Source organism: Ammospiza caudacuta, chromosome 5 (genome assembly GCF_027887145.1).
Source record: "Ammospiza caudacuta isolate bAmmCau1 chromosome 5, bAmmCau1.pri, whole genome shotgun sequence".
NCBI classification, from domain to species: domain Eukaryota; kingdom Metazoa; phylum Chordata; class Aves; order Passeriformes; family Passerellidae; genus Ammospiza; species Ammospiza caudacuta.
This window is the reverse complement of record NC_080597.1, coordinates 6787643-6805618: the sequence shown is the minus strand read 5'-3', so window position 1 is coordinate 6805618 and position 17976 is coordinate 6787643. Positions and strand designations below refer to the sequence as shown.

The following is a 17976-nucleotide window of genomic DNA, read 5'->3' as shown; positions in this document are numbered from 1 at the left end:
GAACTGCAGCAAATATCAATGTTGATGCAACACAATTGTACTTTAGAAAATGAAACAGAACTCAAAGATCAAGGGGCTGAGGGTAAGATCATTTTGCTTTACAAGTTATATCTACATTTTTCCCTGTGAATGAGAAATTCACAGTTCGTGTTCCTTTCCATGGTTACAGAAATCCAGAGCAAGCGTCAGGAAAGAAAGAGAAGAAGCACAGCAAATCCAGCCTACAGTGGACTCTTGGAAACAGAGGTACTTCATCATTCACTTCTTTTACCACAGCTCTAATTCATATCAATAAAAGGTCTAAGTGTGTCTTACTACAAAAATATATATGAATGCAAAACCACAGCTACTTGTAAAGAGATCCTGATGTAGAAAACAAAGAAAATATCTCAGTGGCGAAGCAATAGGTTTTCACCACACAACGTCACTTGCTCCAAACTAGAACTCATCTTAGTTTTAATAAAGTCCAAGAGAACTAAATTAGTGTGGGACCTAATTACTTTTATCTACAAAGGCAGTCCCTTGAGATCATAACTGGACAACAGAAGTGCTGCATTATGTTCAAATGTGCATTGCTATTTCTCTTTTCTTACCAAATAAGAAATTCTCTTTTCTTATGTCCCAAATTATTATTATTGTTATTGTTATTATCTTTTTTCAATTTGTCACATTCATAAAATGGGTGTGTTGGTTTATGAATCATTGTGGTCTGCAGAGGGTATAGAAATCTGCATAATAAATATAATAATGCATGATTAAAAATTACATGCTCTGGATAATCTCTGTTGTCTGTTACACTTACACTGTTGCATTTATAGAAGTATCACAATTTGGTCCTGCCTAATATTGGATTGCCAACTTGGCGTAAAAGCAGCATATAAATAGGCTTAACATTTTATAGATTTTTTTCTTTGATTCTAAACTAGCATATATGCATTTATTCAGCTAATTAAAATTTCATGTTTAAAATTTCAGCACTATTTGGGTTTACTGTCTGAACTTTCTACTGGGATGAAACTTAATTGTAGCCAACTCTCCATTTAAGCAAGGCCTCTCTGTGTTCTGAGTTCTCTAGGACTAAAGAAGTGATTATTCTTTATTTAGGCATAAGTGATGCAGAATTTCTGGTATGCCAGTATTTCAGATTCCTGTCTTTGTTGGCAGATAGCAAACAGATGAGACTATGAAGAAACACACTGCTGCAGTCAAACTGCTGAGTTGTTTGATTGTTCTTTTTTTGAAAGCACTGGAGATTTTTATACTCCAGAACAGCTCTGGGCACTTGAGTTCTTCAGAATTCCTCAACTAATTTTTTTTCAGTGCAAATACTGATGTCCAAATGAGCAGTATTTAGCACAGTAGGAACTTTAGCCTTGCTAGCATTAAATCTGTGGCTCTTTAGACGTTTTTGTCCTGATTATTAAAATACTTGTAGCAGAATTTTGTGGCTATAGCCAGATTGGTGTTTGTGACAAACTCTACTACCTTGGATATGTGGAAGAGAAGATGGCCTAGGTCTACTGCACCCTAGTTCATATTTCTCATAATATCTATTCTCAAAAGCATATGCTTGAATGAAGGATGGCAGAGAGAAAGAAATGTCTGTACAGGACTCCTGTGGCTGATCAGCTGTGTCCTCATTAGGAGCTGTCATTAACTACTGACCATGGGGATTGTCATCCAAGTAAAATGGAGGCAGATGTTTTTTCTCTAATCAATTAGCTGCTCAGACTGGTTTGCTAATCAGGGAATTGAGGTATTGGTGGCATTTCAGATATTTTGGTGCAGTTTAATTTAGTCTACTGAATGATCTTTAATTCATTATTGTTTAAATTGAAATTGCATGTAAATTAGACCTTTTATTTGCCAACACCCCTCAAAATGGCAGGAGCTCAGCATTTGTAGTGGTGATACTTTGACTACAAAAATATGATCACAGTCTTATGTCTTCACTTGAATGGGGTGCTTTTTCTTCTCAAAGCTTTTTTCCTTAAAAAAGTGAGATACCATTTTATTTTCATAGCCTCAGTAGCCTTGTTTCCATAGGAAATGGTTATACTTTGTGCTTGTTAATTTTTGCAGAAAGAAACATCTATTCAAAGTTCATTAACAGACTCTCAGGCACCCAACTATAAGAGAATAGTTTGTTCACTACAGAATAAAAAATTCAGTAGCAAAACGCCTCTAATTTTATATGTATAATAACCCAAAATGTAACCCTTTCCTATGAAAAAAAAAGGCTATTCAGGCTATGAAAATAAAATGATATCTCATATATTCAGTGCATATATATAGATGAAGGTGAGAAACCCATCACCATTTCCATATATGCAAATAAAAATGTCATCTCACAGCAACAATTTTCCCTTATGGACATTGTTGGGCTTGGAGTTAGTTTTGCTGTAGTCTTGCTCTTACTAATCCATACCATGTATCCTGCAACCCCATCAATAACATTCACAATTTGTATTTCTCTCTTCTTAACAAAAAACTGCTGTATGGAAAACTTGTTAGAAAGATAAATCATGCACCTGTTTGACTGACTGTGTCAGTGGTCTCTAAGTAGCTTTTGGAGAGCTGGTTAGGTATGAGGTAAGCCCATGGAGGTTGATAGTGTGAAATGTAAGAGAAAACCAGAGCACTGCAATGACATGGAGGTTGGTTTCTTTTCCCTTCTAGAGGAAACGCCTTGCATCGAATTATTTGAATAACCCCTTGTTCCTTTCAACGACAGGTAAGCATATTTTTGAATGAATATACTACTCTTCTAATGATGTGTTGAAAATTTATTAGTAGGATTTCATATGAGTTACTGTTAGGATACTACAGGGCATTGCTTTGTGTAATGTCACTGTATTTTTTAATATGGAGTGAAAAGAAATTGTTTTCCTGCAAAAACAATGGAAGGGTTTTGTAGACATGGATCCGAAACCTCTGCAATCAGTGGAAAATCTGATCTCTGGCACTGTTTTGGTTTGAAAAGACAGGTGTCTGCTAAGGAAGGCAGGAACCTCCCTTGAAATGGAAAATGTAAACCTCTTCCCTCTGAAATATTATAATATTGAAATTAAGGGGCTCTCAGGCAAAGATATGACAGTAGGAATAACAGTTTTTTATTAGGGGGAAGAAAAATAGTACTGCAGTAATACAAAACAACACTGACAGAGTCAGAATAGGCCCTGACACCCTATGGGTCAGGGTGTTGGTAGCAGTCCCATTAAATGGTGGCTGCAGCCCTCCTGCAGTGATAGGGGTGGTTCTGTTGGAGCAGGGATCCTGGATAAGGGTGGAGTTTTCTTCTGAAGGTCCTGTGGTGCTGTAGATGGGTTTGGTCTTCCTCTGGGAATCCAGTGGAGAAGAAACCTCCTCCTCTTGGAATCCAGTGGGAAAGGCTGTCTCTGGTGTTCCAAATCTCAGATTATATCCAGTTAGTAATGCTTGGCTCCTCCCCCTGGGCAGAGCATCTCATAATGGGATTGTGTAATTTTTATTAGTTATGCAGTGAGACTCAATGGCTCATTAGAGGGAGAATTGTTTGTGCAGGGGATAAAGAAAACTGGCCCTCCTGGTTTTAATGGTTGGCCCAATTAACAGCAGATAACTGCCTCACCTCTAACAGATGGCAATAGATTACACAACACCAGCCACATCTTGCAACCTAAACCAGGCACTTTAAGCACCATGCAGTGAGAGAACCGATTGAAGAAAGTAGTGTTGCCAACCCCAAGTACTTAAAAATACATTTTAAAAAATTATTACTATTTTAGACTTTTTTTGCCTCTTCCGACTGGCTTTAAGAAACTGCTCTCCATCCTCAAGCATCAGAAATTTTCCACAAATTTTGCTTCAGTAACAAGGGCTGAAAGCCAGTTTTTCTGATTCCAGGAGGTAGAGTCATAAATCTAGACCTGATGACCTTCAAGATGCCTTCCAGACTTGTACATAAGAACTTAATATCTGAAACTTAATAGCAAATGCCTTGAGAATTAACAACTCAGAGGAGCCATTTCGGGATGCTGATGATTAGCTCAGGGGAAGAAGCACATTTCAGGAAAAAATGTGCAACACAGAGAAGACAAAGAGTTGGGAATGAGAAGTGAAACACAGAGAATGTTGCGTATAGTTTAATTCTTTAGACAAGACCCATGTACTATTTTAAGAAAGAAAGTGAGAAACTTCTGTTTCAGAAGCCAGTAAAGAAATTCAAATCTGTCCTTGCCCTTGTTTTGCTTTTATAACTTTTTCTCTACTGAGAAGCTATAGAGATAAGGGAAGAGAGACCTTTATCTAAGTCAAATATTATTTCAGTATTAGGAACATTTTCAGGGGTAATTATAATTGAGACATGAAGTTTTGACAGTTTTTCAGTATTTGCTTGATCTCACTGTCAAGTGTCATGTTTTGTGTTTGAGATTCACCTTTCTGCCCCTGCCTTGACTTCCTGCACCACAGGAGCACCAAGTGAGAGGCAGCAACGCTTCTCTCTGCCCTCAAAATTTCACATTTCAGATACAAACACTTGGCCTACTTACCATATGCATTACTTTACTTACCTCTAATGCATTGGGTCTCAGAGGACAGGAGAGGTTATTACAGTAAGCAGCTATGATGACATGCCTCTTAGCAGGAAGCATGTGAGCCCCACTGGAAAGAATATTATTCCTGGCTTAGTTTTATACTCAAAATTAAAATTGTAAATATTGTTTGTCTTATCATAGCACTTGTTTTCCCCATGTAAACACGTGAGAAATTAGGACAGGATGGCATTATTAGCAAGTTGTGCCTTCAGCCCCTTGGTGAGTTTAAGTTAGGTTTTGATATCGCTGACCTTCCTTTCATTACATGTTTCTCATTTTATTTGCAAGGAAGTGGGCAAGTGACAGATGTCTACTGTTGCAGCTGTCTCAGAGCTTCCTGGAAATCAGCACCCTCTCTCCTTAATCACAATTCCTGATTGAGTCCTGTATCTTTGGTTTTTCCAGAATCCAGAACACCTGTTGGAGTTCTGCATATTCTGAGAATGTTGAGATGGACTTCTTTATAGCAGAATCCCCCACCTCTGCAAGGATATTTCTGGCACCAGCCCTGTTTTGCTGGATGCTGTGCAAGCACTGAGCAGAAGGCAGGTGCTGTCCCAGATTGCTTGGCTCTGCAGTGATGCAGTTCTCCAGCTTCAAAGCAGAGATGGCTGCCCTTCTCTTATAAAGTGCTCCTTTAAAATATTGTCTTCAGTTTAATTTTTCAGCAACTAAAAGAGGGAAGTGGACATGTTTTAGGAAGTTTAAAACTTTGTAGCAAAAGTGAGCTGAAAAGACCAACAAACTGAAAAAAAAATCCCCATGATGTCCAGGAAGCAACTGTCATTTCTGGATATACAGAAGAGGACAATTCTTGTAAATTTTGATCAAAATGTTAATTGATCAGGATTGATTTAAATGAAAATGTCTTTTCTGAAATGAGGTCACATCCCCTGACATGTATCATTTGTACAAAAGATTCATCAATTATCAAGCCTCTGTTTATCTGAATAACATTTATATCCCCTGAGTAATCATGGTGTCATACATTGGTGGACCTTTGTGTGTGTATTTTTAGATATGAAGTAACATCTACACATTTTATTAGTCTGTGATTATTTATGGACCTCATTGCCAAAGTATACTAGAATTCTTGGGAGAGAAATTTATGGAAGAAAAAAAAAATCTATCAGAGGCTGTTAGATATAAAAATGAAGATGCAAGCTCAGCATTAGGGAAGCCACAAACTGCCAGCATTGGAAGGATGCTTCTGCATTTACTCAGTGTTTGCCCTGTTCTTGCACTCTGCAGGAGTGGTATCAGTTTGGTTGCCTCCACTTTAATCCAAAGAAATCCCTGTCCATGAAGTGTTTTTCACTGGGACAGTGTTTTGCAGCCCTTGCAAGAACCCAAGCAAATAGCTGGATCTGTTCCAGGGCCATATTAGGCTGGATATCAGGAAAGATTCTTCCCCCAGAGGGTGAAGGGGCACTGAACAGGTTCCCCTGGGTCCAGTCACCGCCCCAAGGCTGCCAGAGATCCAGGAGACTTTGGACAATGTTCTCAGGCACTGGGTGGGATTGTTGGGGTGTCTGTGCAGGGCCAGAGGCTGGACTCAATGATCCTGATGGTACCTTCCAGCTCAGGATATTCTGTGATTCTATTAAATCAGCACACTATGCAGTTTCCATAAAGCTCTTTATTTTTTCTGGCTTTTTATTTTTTGATATCCACTTTTTTTTTTCTTTTTTTTTCTTTTTCTTTTTTTTTTTTTTTATGGAAGGCTTGGCCTGCTTTCCAGTGAGCTCTGTTGGTTCTTGTTCCTGTCAGGCTGTGAATACAATCAGTGCAGACTCAGTTCATCCAGAGGTCACTGGTGTTCTGGGTGGGAGGAGTCTGATGAGAAGGACTTGGTGATCCCCTCAGGCTCACTCCTACAGGAGCTGACCATTTTGTCCAGGAATCAGCTCAGCATTTAAATCTGTGTTAAGGATTAGTTGGAGGCACCCATTTCACACTCCACATTGAGTGCGTTGCTGGTTCAGGGCCAGCCTTTTCAATACACAGCATCCTGTTGTCCTTCAGGAAGACTTTTTTGACTACTGGCATGTAGAGAGGAGCTCTGCATGAAAATTTCTGAACATTCCAAATACTATGATCTTTTAGCATCAAACCTTTGGACATGGGATTCCTGCAATGTACATTTTTAAATCTCAAATGCTAACTTCACTGCTTGCTGTTACATTCTTTACTGCCTGCATTAATTTTGGCAATGTCCTGATCTCATATGCCACATCTTGATTAAAATTACTCCCACAGCTGAGAACTAGCAACCACTGCAGCATAGTATTTTCCATTGATCTGTTTTTTGCCCTTCTTTTACATGCTAGCAAATGAGGATTCGTTCTGGAAGGTATGTGTGGCAAAGTTTGTGTATTAGCAGGTATCTTTCTCATCACTGTATATTCAGTGCTTGCCCCTGATTGTTGTAGTCACTCTCAAGGTACCTGATTGCAGTATTCACTTCTCCCACTTAACTAAATCTTTGAGTCCCTAAGCTAGAATTTTAGAGATGAACTCTTGGGCTTTAACATGCAAGGCTTGAGTTTAGTCCCTTTGTTGACTCTACTGCTTGAGAAATTGCTAGTCCAGATTTATGAGTTTAATGAAAATTTGGTAAGAAAAATGAGTAACCATTCTAGTTCATACAGATTAAGATCTTCTTACATTGGGAGATCTTCTTTCATAATATCTCCTTACATTGGGGTTAAAATTAGGATTCTTTGAGCAGGTAGTTTATGAAGAGTAATATTTTGGAGAGTGATTTTTTGACAGGACAAGTTTAGAATTCAGGATACAAACCTGACTAAAACTGCCATGAAACTTTTAAATTACTATTCCAAAAAATGAAAGCACACTTTTGGAATTGAGAAACATAAAATTACTATTCGACTTCCTAGAAAAGCAGTAGGAAATTTTTTATTTTTTGTAATGGCTCACAAGGCATGAGAGTTTCAGAATCAGTGTCTCCTTAATTAAAAAGAGTAATTAATGTTGCCACCAGATTAGCATAGCAATCTACTACATGACATTGTAACTCTGTTGATGAGTCTCAGTTCATGTTGTGTGTTGCTTCACACAAAGCACTAATCAGTCTTGTTGGAGAAAGATTGTCAGAGCAAGTCTGAGCAGAGACCAATTAGTGCCAGAGAGAAAGGGGCCAGAGGAGTTGACAAAAGAGGGTTTATAGCCCAAGGCTGTGCTCCAGCCTCCTGTTTCCCCAGCTGCCCTTTGAGGCAATGGGAATGAAACATGGAACTGTGCTTCTTCCCCAGAACCCTTTTCCTTTATGCTTTCCTCTGCTTTGGGCATGACAGACAAGTGATGCCCACATTAACTCTGATCCAGGACAGAGCCATGCATGGGGATACATGTGCTGTAGTAACACACTGGCAGAGAAAAAAGTGAAATAATTCCTGTATCACAATCTGGCTGTATTAGTGGATTCTCTCCTGTGTTTAATTAGTAGGGTTTTATGTTTCTGTTTCAATTTCTATGACTTGCTTCTGGGTCATTTGTTGTTTGTATTTGTTGCTATCATATATCTATTATTTCTGTCTTCTGTGTCTGTCAGGGTCCTTTTGACAGTTAGATTTCGTGTTTGAAGAAGCCTGTCTGCTGCAGTAGAGGCTTTGAATGCTGTGTAGAGAGAAGTTCTCAATGGATTGACTTTACCCAGGGCACCCTTCTCTTGCAGAACGAGATCCACCACGATGAGCACTGCACTGCTTGCAAGCGTGGCGTTAACCTGCAGCCCTGTGGCACGTGTCCCAGAGCATATCACCTCAACTGCTTGGACCCACCCCTCAAAACTGCCCCCAAAGGGCTCTGGGTCTGCCCAAAGTGCCAACAGAAGGTAAGCTACATGCAGCATGGTGTACCAAGAAGGGAAAATGGGAGACACCTCAGATTTGTGTACTCCTAAACAAATCTAACCTATGGTGGTAGCTCAGTGGACTACATTAGATAAAGAAGCACTGAGAGGCTTTTAGTGCAGTTTGCAGTATTTATTTATGGTATTTTTCACCATCCTAGAGTTAGAACATACAGGGAGTGCTGTAGCTTGCCTGTAATTGCTAAGAATTGTCCTCTTAAGGTGTCCCTTCAGTTCCTTCAGCTCCATTGTTTACAGTGGCACCACCAGCATGCAGCCAGACAAAAGAATGTAAATCTTAGAGATGAGGGAGGCAGTGTCAGAAGAAGACATTGTTCACCAGTGGATCTGAAAGGTGTGAGGAGAAAACTTCCTTTTCTTTAAATCACATTTGTTACACACAGCTGTTCATCACAGTTATGTGAGATATGTTAAACTGTCTAGTTGCTGTGAATAATGCTGATTGCACTAGTAAGAAAAAAATTATTAAAACACTAAAGTGTAGGTTCTGTGCCACAGAGTTCCTTGTGCTTAGCTTTGAGATAACTTTTATGTTCTGAGACAAGGACCCAAGTTCTGGTCCTGCCAAACTGTAAGGCTGGAGCAAACATTAATGCATGTTTTTTTGGAATCCTAACCATTTATTGTTTCCTGGGCTTATAGGTTTTAAAGAAAGATGACAATGTGCCATGGACTGGAACTCTGGCTATTGTTCACTCCTATGTTACTCATAAAACAGGTAGGGATTAACTCAGCCTCTGACAAGGGATTCCCTGCTCCTGATAGCAATGCTGTGTGAGTCCTTAGCTGAAATATCAAATAGCATTACAATGCTGCCAGATCTGATGGTGTAGGTCATGGGACCATGAGTGACTGGGGAGAGCAGACTTTTCCTGTCCCCTTCCCCTTCATCTGCTCCTCTGCTGCCTTCTCTCTGTAAGGAAGTTGAAAGTGATCTCTCAGGAACTTCACTCTGCTGGAGGAAGCTGTCATCAAAGGGTGCCTTCCCTGGAACAGTGCTGAAAACAGGATTTTGAGGCAGAATCATTGTGAGGCAGAGTCAGGCTAAGCAGAGCAATGGAATTGGATGTGTACACAATGCCAGGCTAGTGTCCCTGACACCACAGCAGCCCCAGCTTCTCATTTTTTCTGTGTTATGGGGTATGGCAGCCACTTGAGTCATATGTGACAGCACTGCATTGAGCATTGGTTTTTTTTAATTCCCTGTTGCACTCTTACAACAGCCTGTTTGGGGCATTAGATCATATTTGTAAGGACCTTTATGGAGGTCTGGCACACTTATGATTGTGCTTTGCTGCCAGGGTCACTAACTATTGCCATTCCAAGGGGCTGGCCTCTTCCTAAATGCCACTCACCTCTTTCTAGGAGACCTCCAGGATCACATGAAATCTAAGGATTAATTTTAATTCACCTTAAGGTTGCCCTGTACCTTTTGGGTTGTCCTCCTGTGTGCTAACCATTGACACAGACTCATGCACAGAATCCCAGAACCATTGAGGCTGGAAAAGCCCTCCAAGTTCATTGAGTCCAACCTGATCCCACCTTGTCAACCAGCCCAGAGCACTGAGTGCCATGTCCAGCTGTTCCATGGACACTTCCAGGGATGAGGACTCCACCACCTTCCTGGGCAGCCCCTTCCAATGCCTGACCATCCTTTTAGTGAAGAAATTCCTGCAGGCAGAAACTCCAGATTTTTTTTGCTGTACCTGCTGATAAAAGACTAATGAGACCTTAAACTCACCCTGCAAAATACCTTTCTGTCCTCAAGTGCACAGTACATCCTTTTCTTAACCTCTGCATCCTTAATCTTATTGTTCCACAGTTAAAGAAGAGGAGAAGAGAAAGTTATTAAAGAGGAGCAGTGAGCTGAAGAGCGAGCACAGACAGTTGGAAGAAAAAGATCGACTTCTCAACAGTGCAGTGAAGGTAGGACACCTCATGGGGACACACAATCTCCTGAAGAGATGCTCATCAAGAATTTAAGCCCCAAAAAATTGTATTTTGTGGCTAGAAAATGATTCAAGCTCCCAAGCAGTAGATTTTCAAGTGTGAATGTGTTTTTCTCTGAGGAAGTACGTGTGCATTTTCTTTATGCACAAGAGTAAGCCACTCTGGCAGGCAGAGGAGGAGGGATCACTTGAATTTCTGTGGCAAAACACAACAAAACTCCACAGGTAGCCATGGCTGCCTTCCTTGTAGTTGCATCTATAGCTCTGAGGTACCCAATGACTTCAAGGCACTTCCATCTTCCAGGGGAAAAGTTTGGTCACGGGTGTGTCCTCAGGTGGTAGCTGCTTGTCCATTAGCTCAAACCTCTTGGTATTAAGTAGAAATAACCATCTTTACTGAATGTTGTAGCATCTTTCCATGACTATTTCGTCTCTCCAAACTGATTTTAAAGCTAAATATTGTCTGGAGGTGTCTTCCACTCATATTGTGCTATGAGGAGCTGAATTCAAAGCCCAATTCCTACCCCTCATGGCTGAAGGAACTGTCTGGGGCTACCTCCATCCTGAGAGGCAGCTGTTAGTTTGCAGGGCAGCCTCAATAAATATTTGTCACTTCCTTACCCTGGAAAAAGCCAAGTGGCAGCTGCAGGAATAACTGTTCACTGCTTGTTTTACCATTGCAGTTATCCAGAGGGGGCGTGTTAAAATATTTATCACGTAAAACAGAGTAGAAGGAAAAGCAATAACTTGTTAAAAGACATCACTGTATATTCCCTGTACATGTGTGCAGCACTAATGGAACCACATATGTGTGTAATAGGTAGGAGAGTGCTCAGTGGGCTGAGGAATTTGGAAAAAGAAAAGCTGTCAGCTATCAGGTGTGTGTCATAGCTGTCAAAATCAGTAAGATTTCTACCTGAGCAGAATCAGGTTCTTCCAGTGGGCAACACTGTCTTATTTAAATGGTAATATCAGCCAATGATTATATTTATTGGAAATGTATCCACTTGAAAGAAGAAAATAAATTAAAGGTGTCCCACACAGAGCAATTTCATTCTGATATTTTAACAGAGATTTGTACGAAAAAGAACACTCTCATACACCCACAGCTGCAATGGTAAAAACAGACCATAATTTATCTTTCATGTGAAATTTCATGTCCCTAAACCAACCTCTGAGCAGCTCCACACAGTTGCTTTCCAAACAGGTTGATTTTCAAGTGAGCATTTCCCAGTTCCCCAGGACTGGAGAATCCCCACCCCTGGGCAATGTGGACCATTACCAAAGGGAAGCAATCTGCAGAGAAATAATTGGTCTGGTCAGAATCCTGGGTGCTCTGAGAGAAAGAAAACAGGTTTCAGGTATTAGAGGCCACTGTCCCCTTTCATTGTGGAGACAGACTCAGGGTGTGGGTCTGTCCCTCACTGAAGAATGGGGTGCTGGATGCAGAAATTTATGGGAGAATTACTGATTCTTCCCACCTCTTCTTGGAGAAATGGAGGATTTGGGATGCCTTTATTTAGCTCCTGCTCTCGTGCCCATTTGCATGGAGGTTTTTATTTCAAGAGATCACGGGGAGAAATGTGGCCACCCTGAGGGATGAAAGCTTTCTTCTGAGTGCTCTGGTGTGACAGTTGTGTCTTGGAGCAAAGTTTTCTTCTGGAAAAATATTGATATCATTGAGATATCAGTGAGATTAATGTGTCTTCACAGTGCCTATTCCCTGAAATGTGTGGCACATATGAAATGGATCCTGGTGAGCATTTATCAGGGTTCTTTGGTAAGAGTGAGAGACCTGAGTGGTGCCTTCTGTATTTTCAGTAACACAGCTCTTGCCCTCCCGTGCCAGGCATCTCTGTGGAGTGCAGAAGGTGTTCCTGTCTACAGGATGGAATCAGAAACACCCTCCAAATGCATTTGGCCTGGGAAGGATATTGTTCCCTCAGACAGCTGCTGCAGTGTGTGCAGCACTGCTGATTGCTCCATTTGTTAAGCTGTGGTTTTGCTTTCCCCAAAGGAGAACATAGTTCATTTGAGCAGAATGTGCACCCAAGGCACCAGAGGATGTTTGGAGAGATGTTTGACACCACTTTGAATGTATTCTCAGTCTTTCCTTCTCTCTCCTCTCCTCTTTATTTGACAGAAATGCTTAGAGCTGAAAACCAGCCTGATGGCCCAGCAGAAAGGGACTCAGTCATCACTGGAACGTCTCAAAACCCTCATTAGACTGATACAAAACGAGCAGATGATTCAGGTTACCATGACCACCACCACCACCACCTCCCTGCTCTCCATCCCCTGGATCAAACCCTCTGCTGCCTCTGCTGCCATGCACAAAGCTCTGCAGCCATCGCAGGGCAACAACTGACAGCAGGTGGGAATGGCCACGAGAAACCTTATGCACATCAGCAGAGGAGAGATGAGACTGGAACCAAGGGCAGAAGGAGCAATCTCAGTTTTGATACACTTAGAGACTCTCAGAGCAGGCAGCCCAGTTTGTAGGTCACTGTGGCACCCACAGGGCGGGTTGTGCTGCAGTTTTGTATTTGCCAAGACCTTCAGTGCTTATCGCATTTTGTTTTGTTATGTTGGCCTTAATGTATTTATGACTGAGGATGGACCAGAGGAGCATGGCTGGTAGAGGAGGCAGGAGAGCCTTTTGTGGTGGCAGACAGGCTTTCTGTTCCAAGGGGAGAGGAGTTAGTGAGGCATTAGAGAAGTAGTTGGGCTGAAAGCTGTGGGTGTGGGGGGGAATTGGTGAGATAACCAGAAACTGAGCTACTTAGCCCTTGACATGGATGTCAGAGGAACAAGTTTGGCCCCATTGATTCAGGGGACCTGGATATGGGGTCTTTGTGACCAGGAACAAGTTTGGCCCCATTGATTCAGGGGACCTGGGTACGGGGTCTTTGTGACCAGAACAGCATCACGGACACTCACAGAGCCTTGGAAACAAAATATCTTTTTTTTTTCCTTATTATTAGACTTGAGAATTGCAGATATTTAAATAAAGAAACTGTATGAAGTTAGCATTTCTAGTAAAATATTGAAGTATTTTCATGCTGATGCATCTGTATATGCGTTCCAAAATATTTAAAAAATACGACTGTAAAACTCCTTTTGCAGGTCCTTTTTACTTATTTTGCTATCAGTGTATTTTTCTCATGGAGTTTTTGTGCAAGGTCAACCATAACAGTGGATACCTTTGACAGTTTGGGTTTCATTTTTTAAAGTGATTATTTTGTGGTTTTCTGTCTTTTTGTTAATTTTGGATTCTTTTTTTAAACAAAAAAAAAGCAAATAAATATTCTGGGTTTTGTTTCTTGTCAGTACAGATAATATGCCAAAAAAATAACCTTTATGTACTGCATTTTTAAAGATATGCAACATGATTTTTTTGTTGTTTTTTTTGGAATTTTTTGGTTTTTTTTTTTTTTTTTTTTTTTTTTTTGTTGCTTTGAGTTTTGTTGGTTGGTTGGTTGGTTGGGGTTTTTTGTAGAAATATCTGCTGAAATGGTACAGGGAAAAAAAACTGCCTCAAGGGGTTGTTTCTTAAACTGGAGACTCAGACACAAGACTTCTGGGGGAGGGACAGAGCATGGAAAATTAGAAAGGTTTGGGAGTATTTTGTTTTTGGAAACTTGATTCCTTTTTAACATTTTTTTGGATTTTAGCATATTTGGGAGGTGTAAAGCATTGGCCTGAGAGAATCCCAGAGCACCTGCCTGTTTGCTAGCTGGTCTTCCTGATTCTGCAAGGTGCTGCCTGGGCAGGTGCTGATGGACACCCTGCTTTTCCCAGCTCCCACCCCCTGTGCCATTGTCCCTGTCCCTGTGAGTTCTCCATCAATTAGCACAAACAGGTAATTATGGAAAGCCACCAGAGCAGGACACAAGGCTGGTCCCTCACATCAGCATATCACGTGGTGCCGAATAGCCTTTTTTGTTTTTAATTTAAAAAAAAAAATGAACACGAGGGACTGGCTTTTTCTGTTGCCCAGAAAGCACAAGGTCCCTTCAACCATTTTCACAACTCCGGGAGAAACTGTGCAGTACTAAACAAATCTATTTTAATACACAACTCTCGATTGAACAAGATTTTTATATTCTTTTATTGATGAATAGAGTGAACTAAGTAAAACACAGTTGTTATACACTGGTTAATGTATGCAATTATGCATTCTGAGTGGCTTGCGATGTAGATGTTTTCAGGTTTCATAATCTTTTTTTTCCTTCTCAGACAAATAAAAAAATAAAGGAAAATTGTAGAAGGTTGAATATGTGAAGAATTTCTGAAAAACTGTCTTCAACTGTTAAAAGTAGTTATTTTGAAAAGGGGGCTGTCCAGTGGATAGTGTGCATAGAAAAAAAAAAAAAAAAAAAAAAAGAAGTGTTTGTCTTAAATATGCCAATGTAGTTTTACTTCTTTATGATGCATTAAACTTGACTGAGAATTTCCTGGCATTGTTGTGGTGGTCTCTGCTGCCCAGGGCCTGTTGAGGGATCCCCTTCCTGGCCAGACTCTCCTGGGGTAGGGAGGGGGAAAGAAATTTCTCCACCACTGTGTCCCATTTTCAAACTCAAACCCTGCAAGAACAAGTACAATACTTTCTGCTTGCTTTCTGTCAGGAAGGTGGCCTCTTCCTTGAGGCCAGTGTGTCTCCCAGGCACAGGCACCCTGTCCAGTCCCTTGATCATCTTCCCACCTCTTGGAATAATTGCCAATCCACCTGGGCTTTCCTTTCACACCTGCACTCTCAGGTGCTCTTCAAATGTGTGGTGACCCTATTTTGTAAAGTAATTTATAAATCACTTTATAATTGTAGTAAAGTAACAGGGAGAGAAGGCCCTGACAGGGTTTGGCTGATTTCTGGCTGGTGGGAGGGATGGGACTTCTTCCCAATAAAATTAATCAAATTAAAGCCGAGCACTGTCACAGCTGCATAAAGCGTGCCACAGTGGCTAGTGCTTATGCAGAGCAGAAACAGGGCTGGGGTTTTCTTGTCAGGGGCAGGAAAAAGGGTATTTTTGGTCTGCCAGTGTGATGCCTTGTCTTCACCTCCTGGCAGTTTTACCATTTAATTTCAGGCTGCTACAGGCAGGGGAACTCAGCACTGTGCCCCTGCTTCCCCTACAGCTCAGCTGCCCTCTCCTCCCTCCCAGCCCCTGCTGCATGGAAGGCAGGCTGATTTTTCCTAGCCTTGCTTCCAGTATGAGAAGTATTAGAAGATTTTTCCTAACCTTGCTTCCAGGATGAGAAGACACCTCTCCCCCATGGCAGAAACTCTGCAAATCACAGGTTGTTGTTGTCGTCACCATCATCTGTCTGCCACCACCCTAACCTTTAAACTCAGTGCTGTGCCATCAGACAGGAGCCATTTACAGAGCTCTGCATGCTGCCGTGATAATTAATGCACTTGAAAGAGAGTGCAGCCTTTAATCTTTGGTAGGATTTTAAATTGGGGTTTTGGTGCAGATTTGCAGGAGTTATGATAGGCTCTATGTTCCTTGCTGTGGTACAGGCATCGTTTTTGAAAAGAACCAGGAGCTGCAGGGTTCCCAGCCTCCCCTCTCAAGTGAAAGTTATTTTCACAGCTATGCCAGACTTCACAGCTTCAGCGCTCTTTATTTTACTATGACAGACTGTTTTCTGTGCTCAGGACTTTTTCATGCCATAAATTATCTTGCAGAGGACCTGCTCTGCAAATAGCCATTTGAATGAAACTTGTTTTCTCCAAGGCTGTCAGTTCTGTATCTGCACCTCTTCAAATGTAATGTCACCTATTCTTCCTCTTCACTGTCCCCTGTCCCTCAGAAATGAGAGGAAAAGGAACATTTCTCTCTGTTGGGAAGTAACACAGAGCAATGCCAGAATGGGCAATTTTTGTGTCAGGATCTCAGATGTTTCATACTTTTTTCATACTTTGTTTCTCAGGTTTCATACTTTTAGCAAAGAAGCCACTAGGACCCAAACACTCAGAAGTCAGGAAGCAAAGTCAAGACCACCCCATTTTTTTTTAGTATGTAGTTTACAATCAGAGTAGCAATTTTTGCAAGATGTTGGAAGATGATTTCACAGTAACATCGGGCCAGCAAGCAGCTTCTCTCATGGCAGACTTCTGTGGAAGGATGGCAACACAAACCACAGCAGCCTGATCAGGAGCTTATTCCACATGCCAAGCTGTTTTCTAGTAGTTTGATGACCTATTAGGATCACTTAAACTTTAAGAAGAATGCATCATAAACTGACACATACTTTTTGTTCTGTGTTCTGCATGTCCTCCCTAGTTGGAAAGAAAGCCATTACACTGAAATGAGTGGCAATAGGCACATCAGGTAAAATCTACTCACCTTAATCAGGTTTATCCAACTGCAGCCTATTTTGCTTAGAAAATGAAAGCTGACTTCTGAGGTCCATCACTAGTGACTGATGATGCAAACAGAAAATGCCACACTTCCCTGCTGTAAGCCACTTTAAAGTTCACCATAGTGAAGATCATTATAGCAAGAGTTGGGATTTTTTCCCTCCCTTAAAAAACAAAAAAACCCTAAATTTTCATGACAGGAAAAAGTACTACAAAGCATACACAAGCTTGCTATAACACATTCTAGCCAGGGAGAAGGAAGAACAAAAAAAAAAAGAGATACCGCTGCCCTTTGAAGTTCTTGTTTGCAATTTGTGCTGGTAAATTGCAGATGATTCTTTGCTGTTTAAATGCATTTAAATGCACTTTTGCATTTCATCTTTGGGCTTAAAAGGCTGCAATAAATCCCCTTTCCCCTCAATATTCATGCTAGAAACACAGCAGTCCTGTTGTAGTTGACACTCTTCTTGACACTCTTCCAGTTGCTGAGGTGGAAACTTCAATCGTGAAGAAGGGGTGACATTAGAAATAAATTCACAAAGCAGTGAATTGAGAAAAATGAAATTCTGATGTAGATATTATGTTATGGTTTAAAGTGCACTTGCAAAACTAAAGAGTTTTCTAGTGGTTTGAAACTGCATCATAAAAAAATATGTGCTGAGCCATTGACTGTGTGTTTTGTTCTTCTTACCTTCCTCCATTTCATCACAACTGAAGAAAATAAAGAAAAAAACCCAAACCAGATCCCAAATTCCACCCACATAGATGGGTTTCAATTCATCTGCAGTGCTCCAGAGCCAGGGAACAAACATCTCTGCTTCCCATTCATGCACTTGTGAGATGGCATCGCCCTCCTGCACGTGGTGCTGCAATTATTGCCAGGGAAAAGGAGGGAATTCCACACCTCCAAACATCAATTGAGTTTCCCAGAGCTCAGAGGGACACAGGCAGCTTTCTAGAAGGGCTCCACAATTTCTGGAAGAATTGCAACAAAAATAGCCTTTTAAGAAAGCACTTGTAATTTTTGTTGAGTTGTCATGTTCTAGCAGAAATAATTTTTCAATCAGCTTATTTTTAGTTTTTTCATTTGCCAACTATTGTAGGGAGGAACAGCCAGAATAATAGGTCTATGGTCTTATTGTGCACAATTTCCACAGCCTTCCTAGCACTAAGACACTAGTTAGGAAGAAA

General features: G+C 40.9%; 1 protein-coding gene across 1 annotated transcript in view; it reads left to right on the top strand.

The window, feature by feature from the left end:
- PHF21B (PHD finger protein 21B) overlaps positions 1-12789 on the top strand; it is a 132410-nt gene extending 119621 nt beyond the window's left edge. The window contains exons 8-14 of the mRNA XM_058805794.1: positions 170-246; positions 2680-2734; positions 6908-6930; positions 8275-8433; positions 9115-9190; positions 10295-10398; positions 12565-12789. Of these exons, the coding sequence (XP_058661777.1) occupies positions 170-246; positions 2680-2734; positions 6908-6930; positions 8275-8433; positions 9115-9190; positions 10295-10398; positions 12565-12789 (719 nt within the window). The remainder of the gene's footprint in view (positions 1-169; positions 247-2679; positions 2735-6907; positions 6931-8274; positions 8434-9114; positions 9191-10294; positions 10399-12564) is intronic.
- The last annotated feature ends 5187 nt before the right edge of the window (positions 12790-17976 follow it).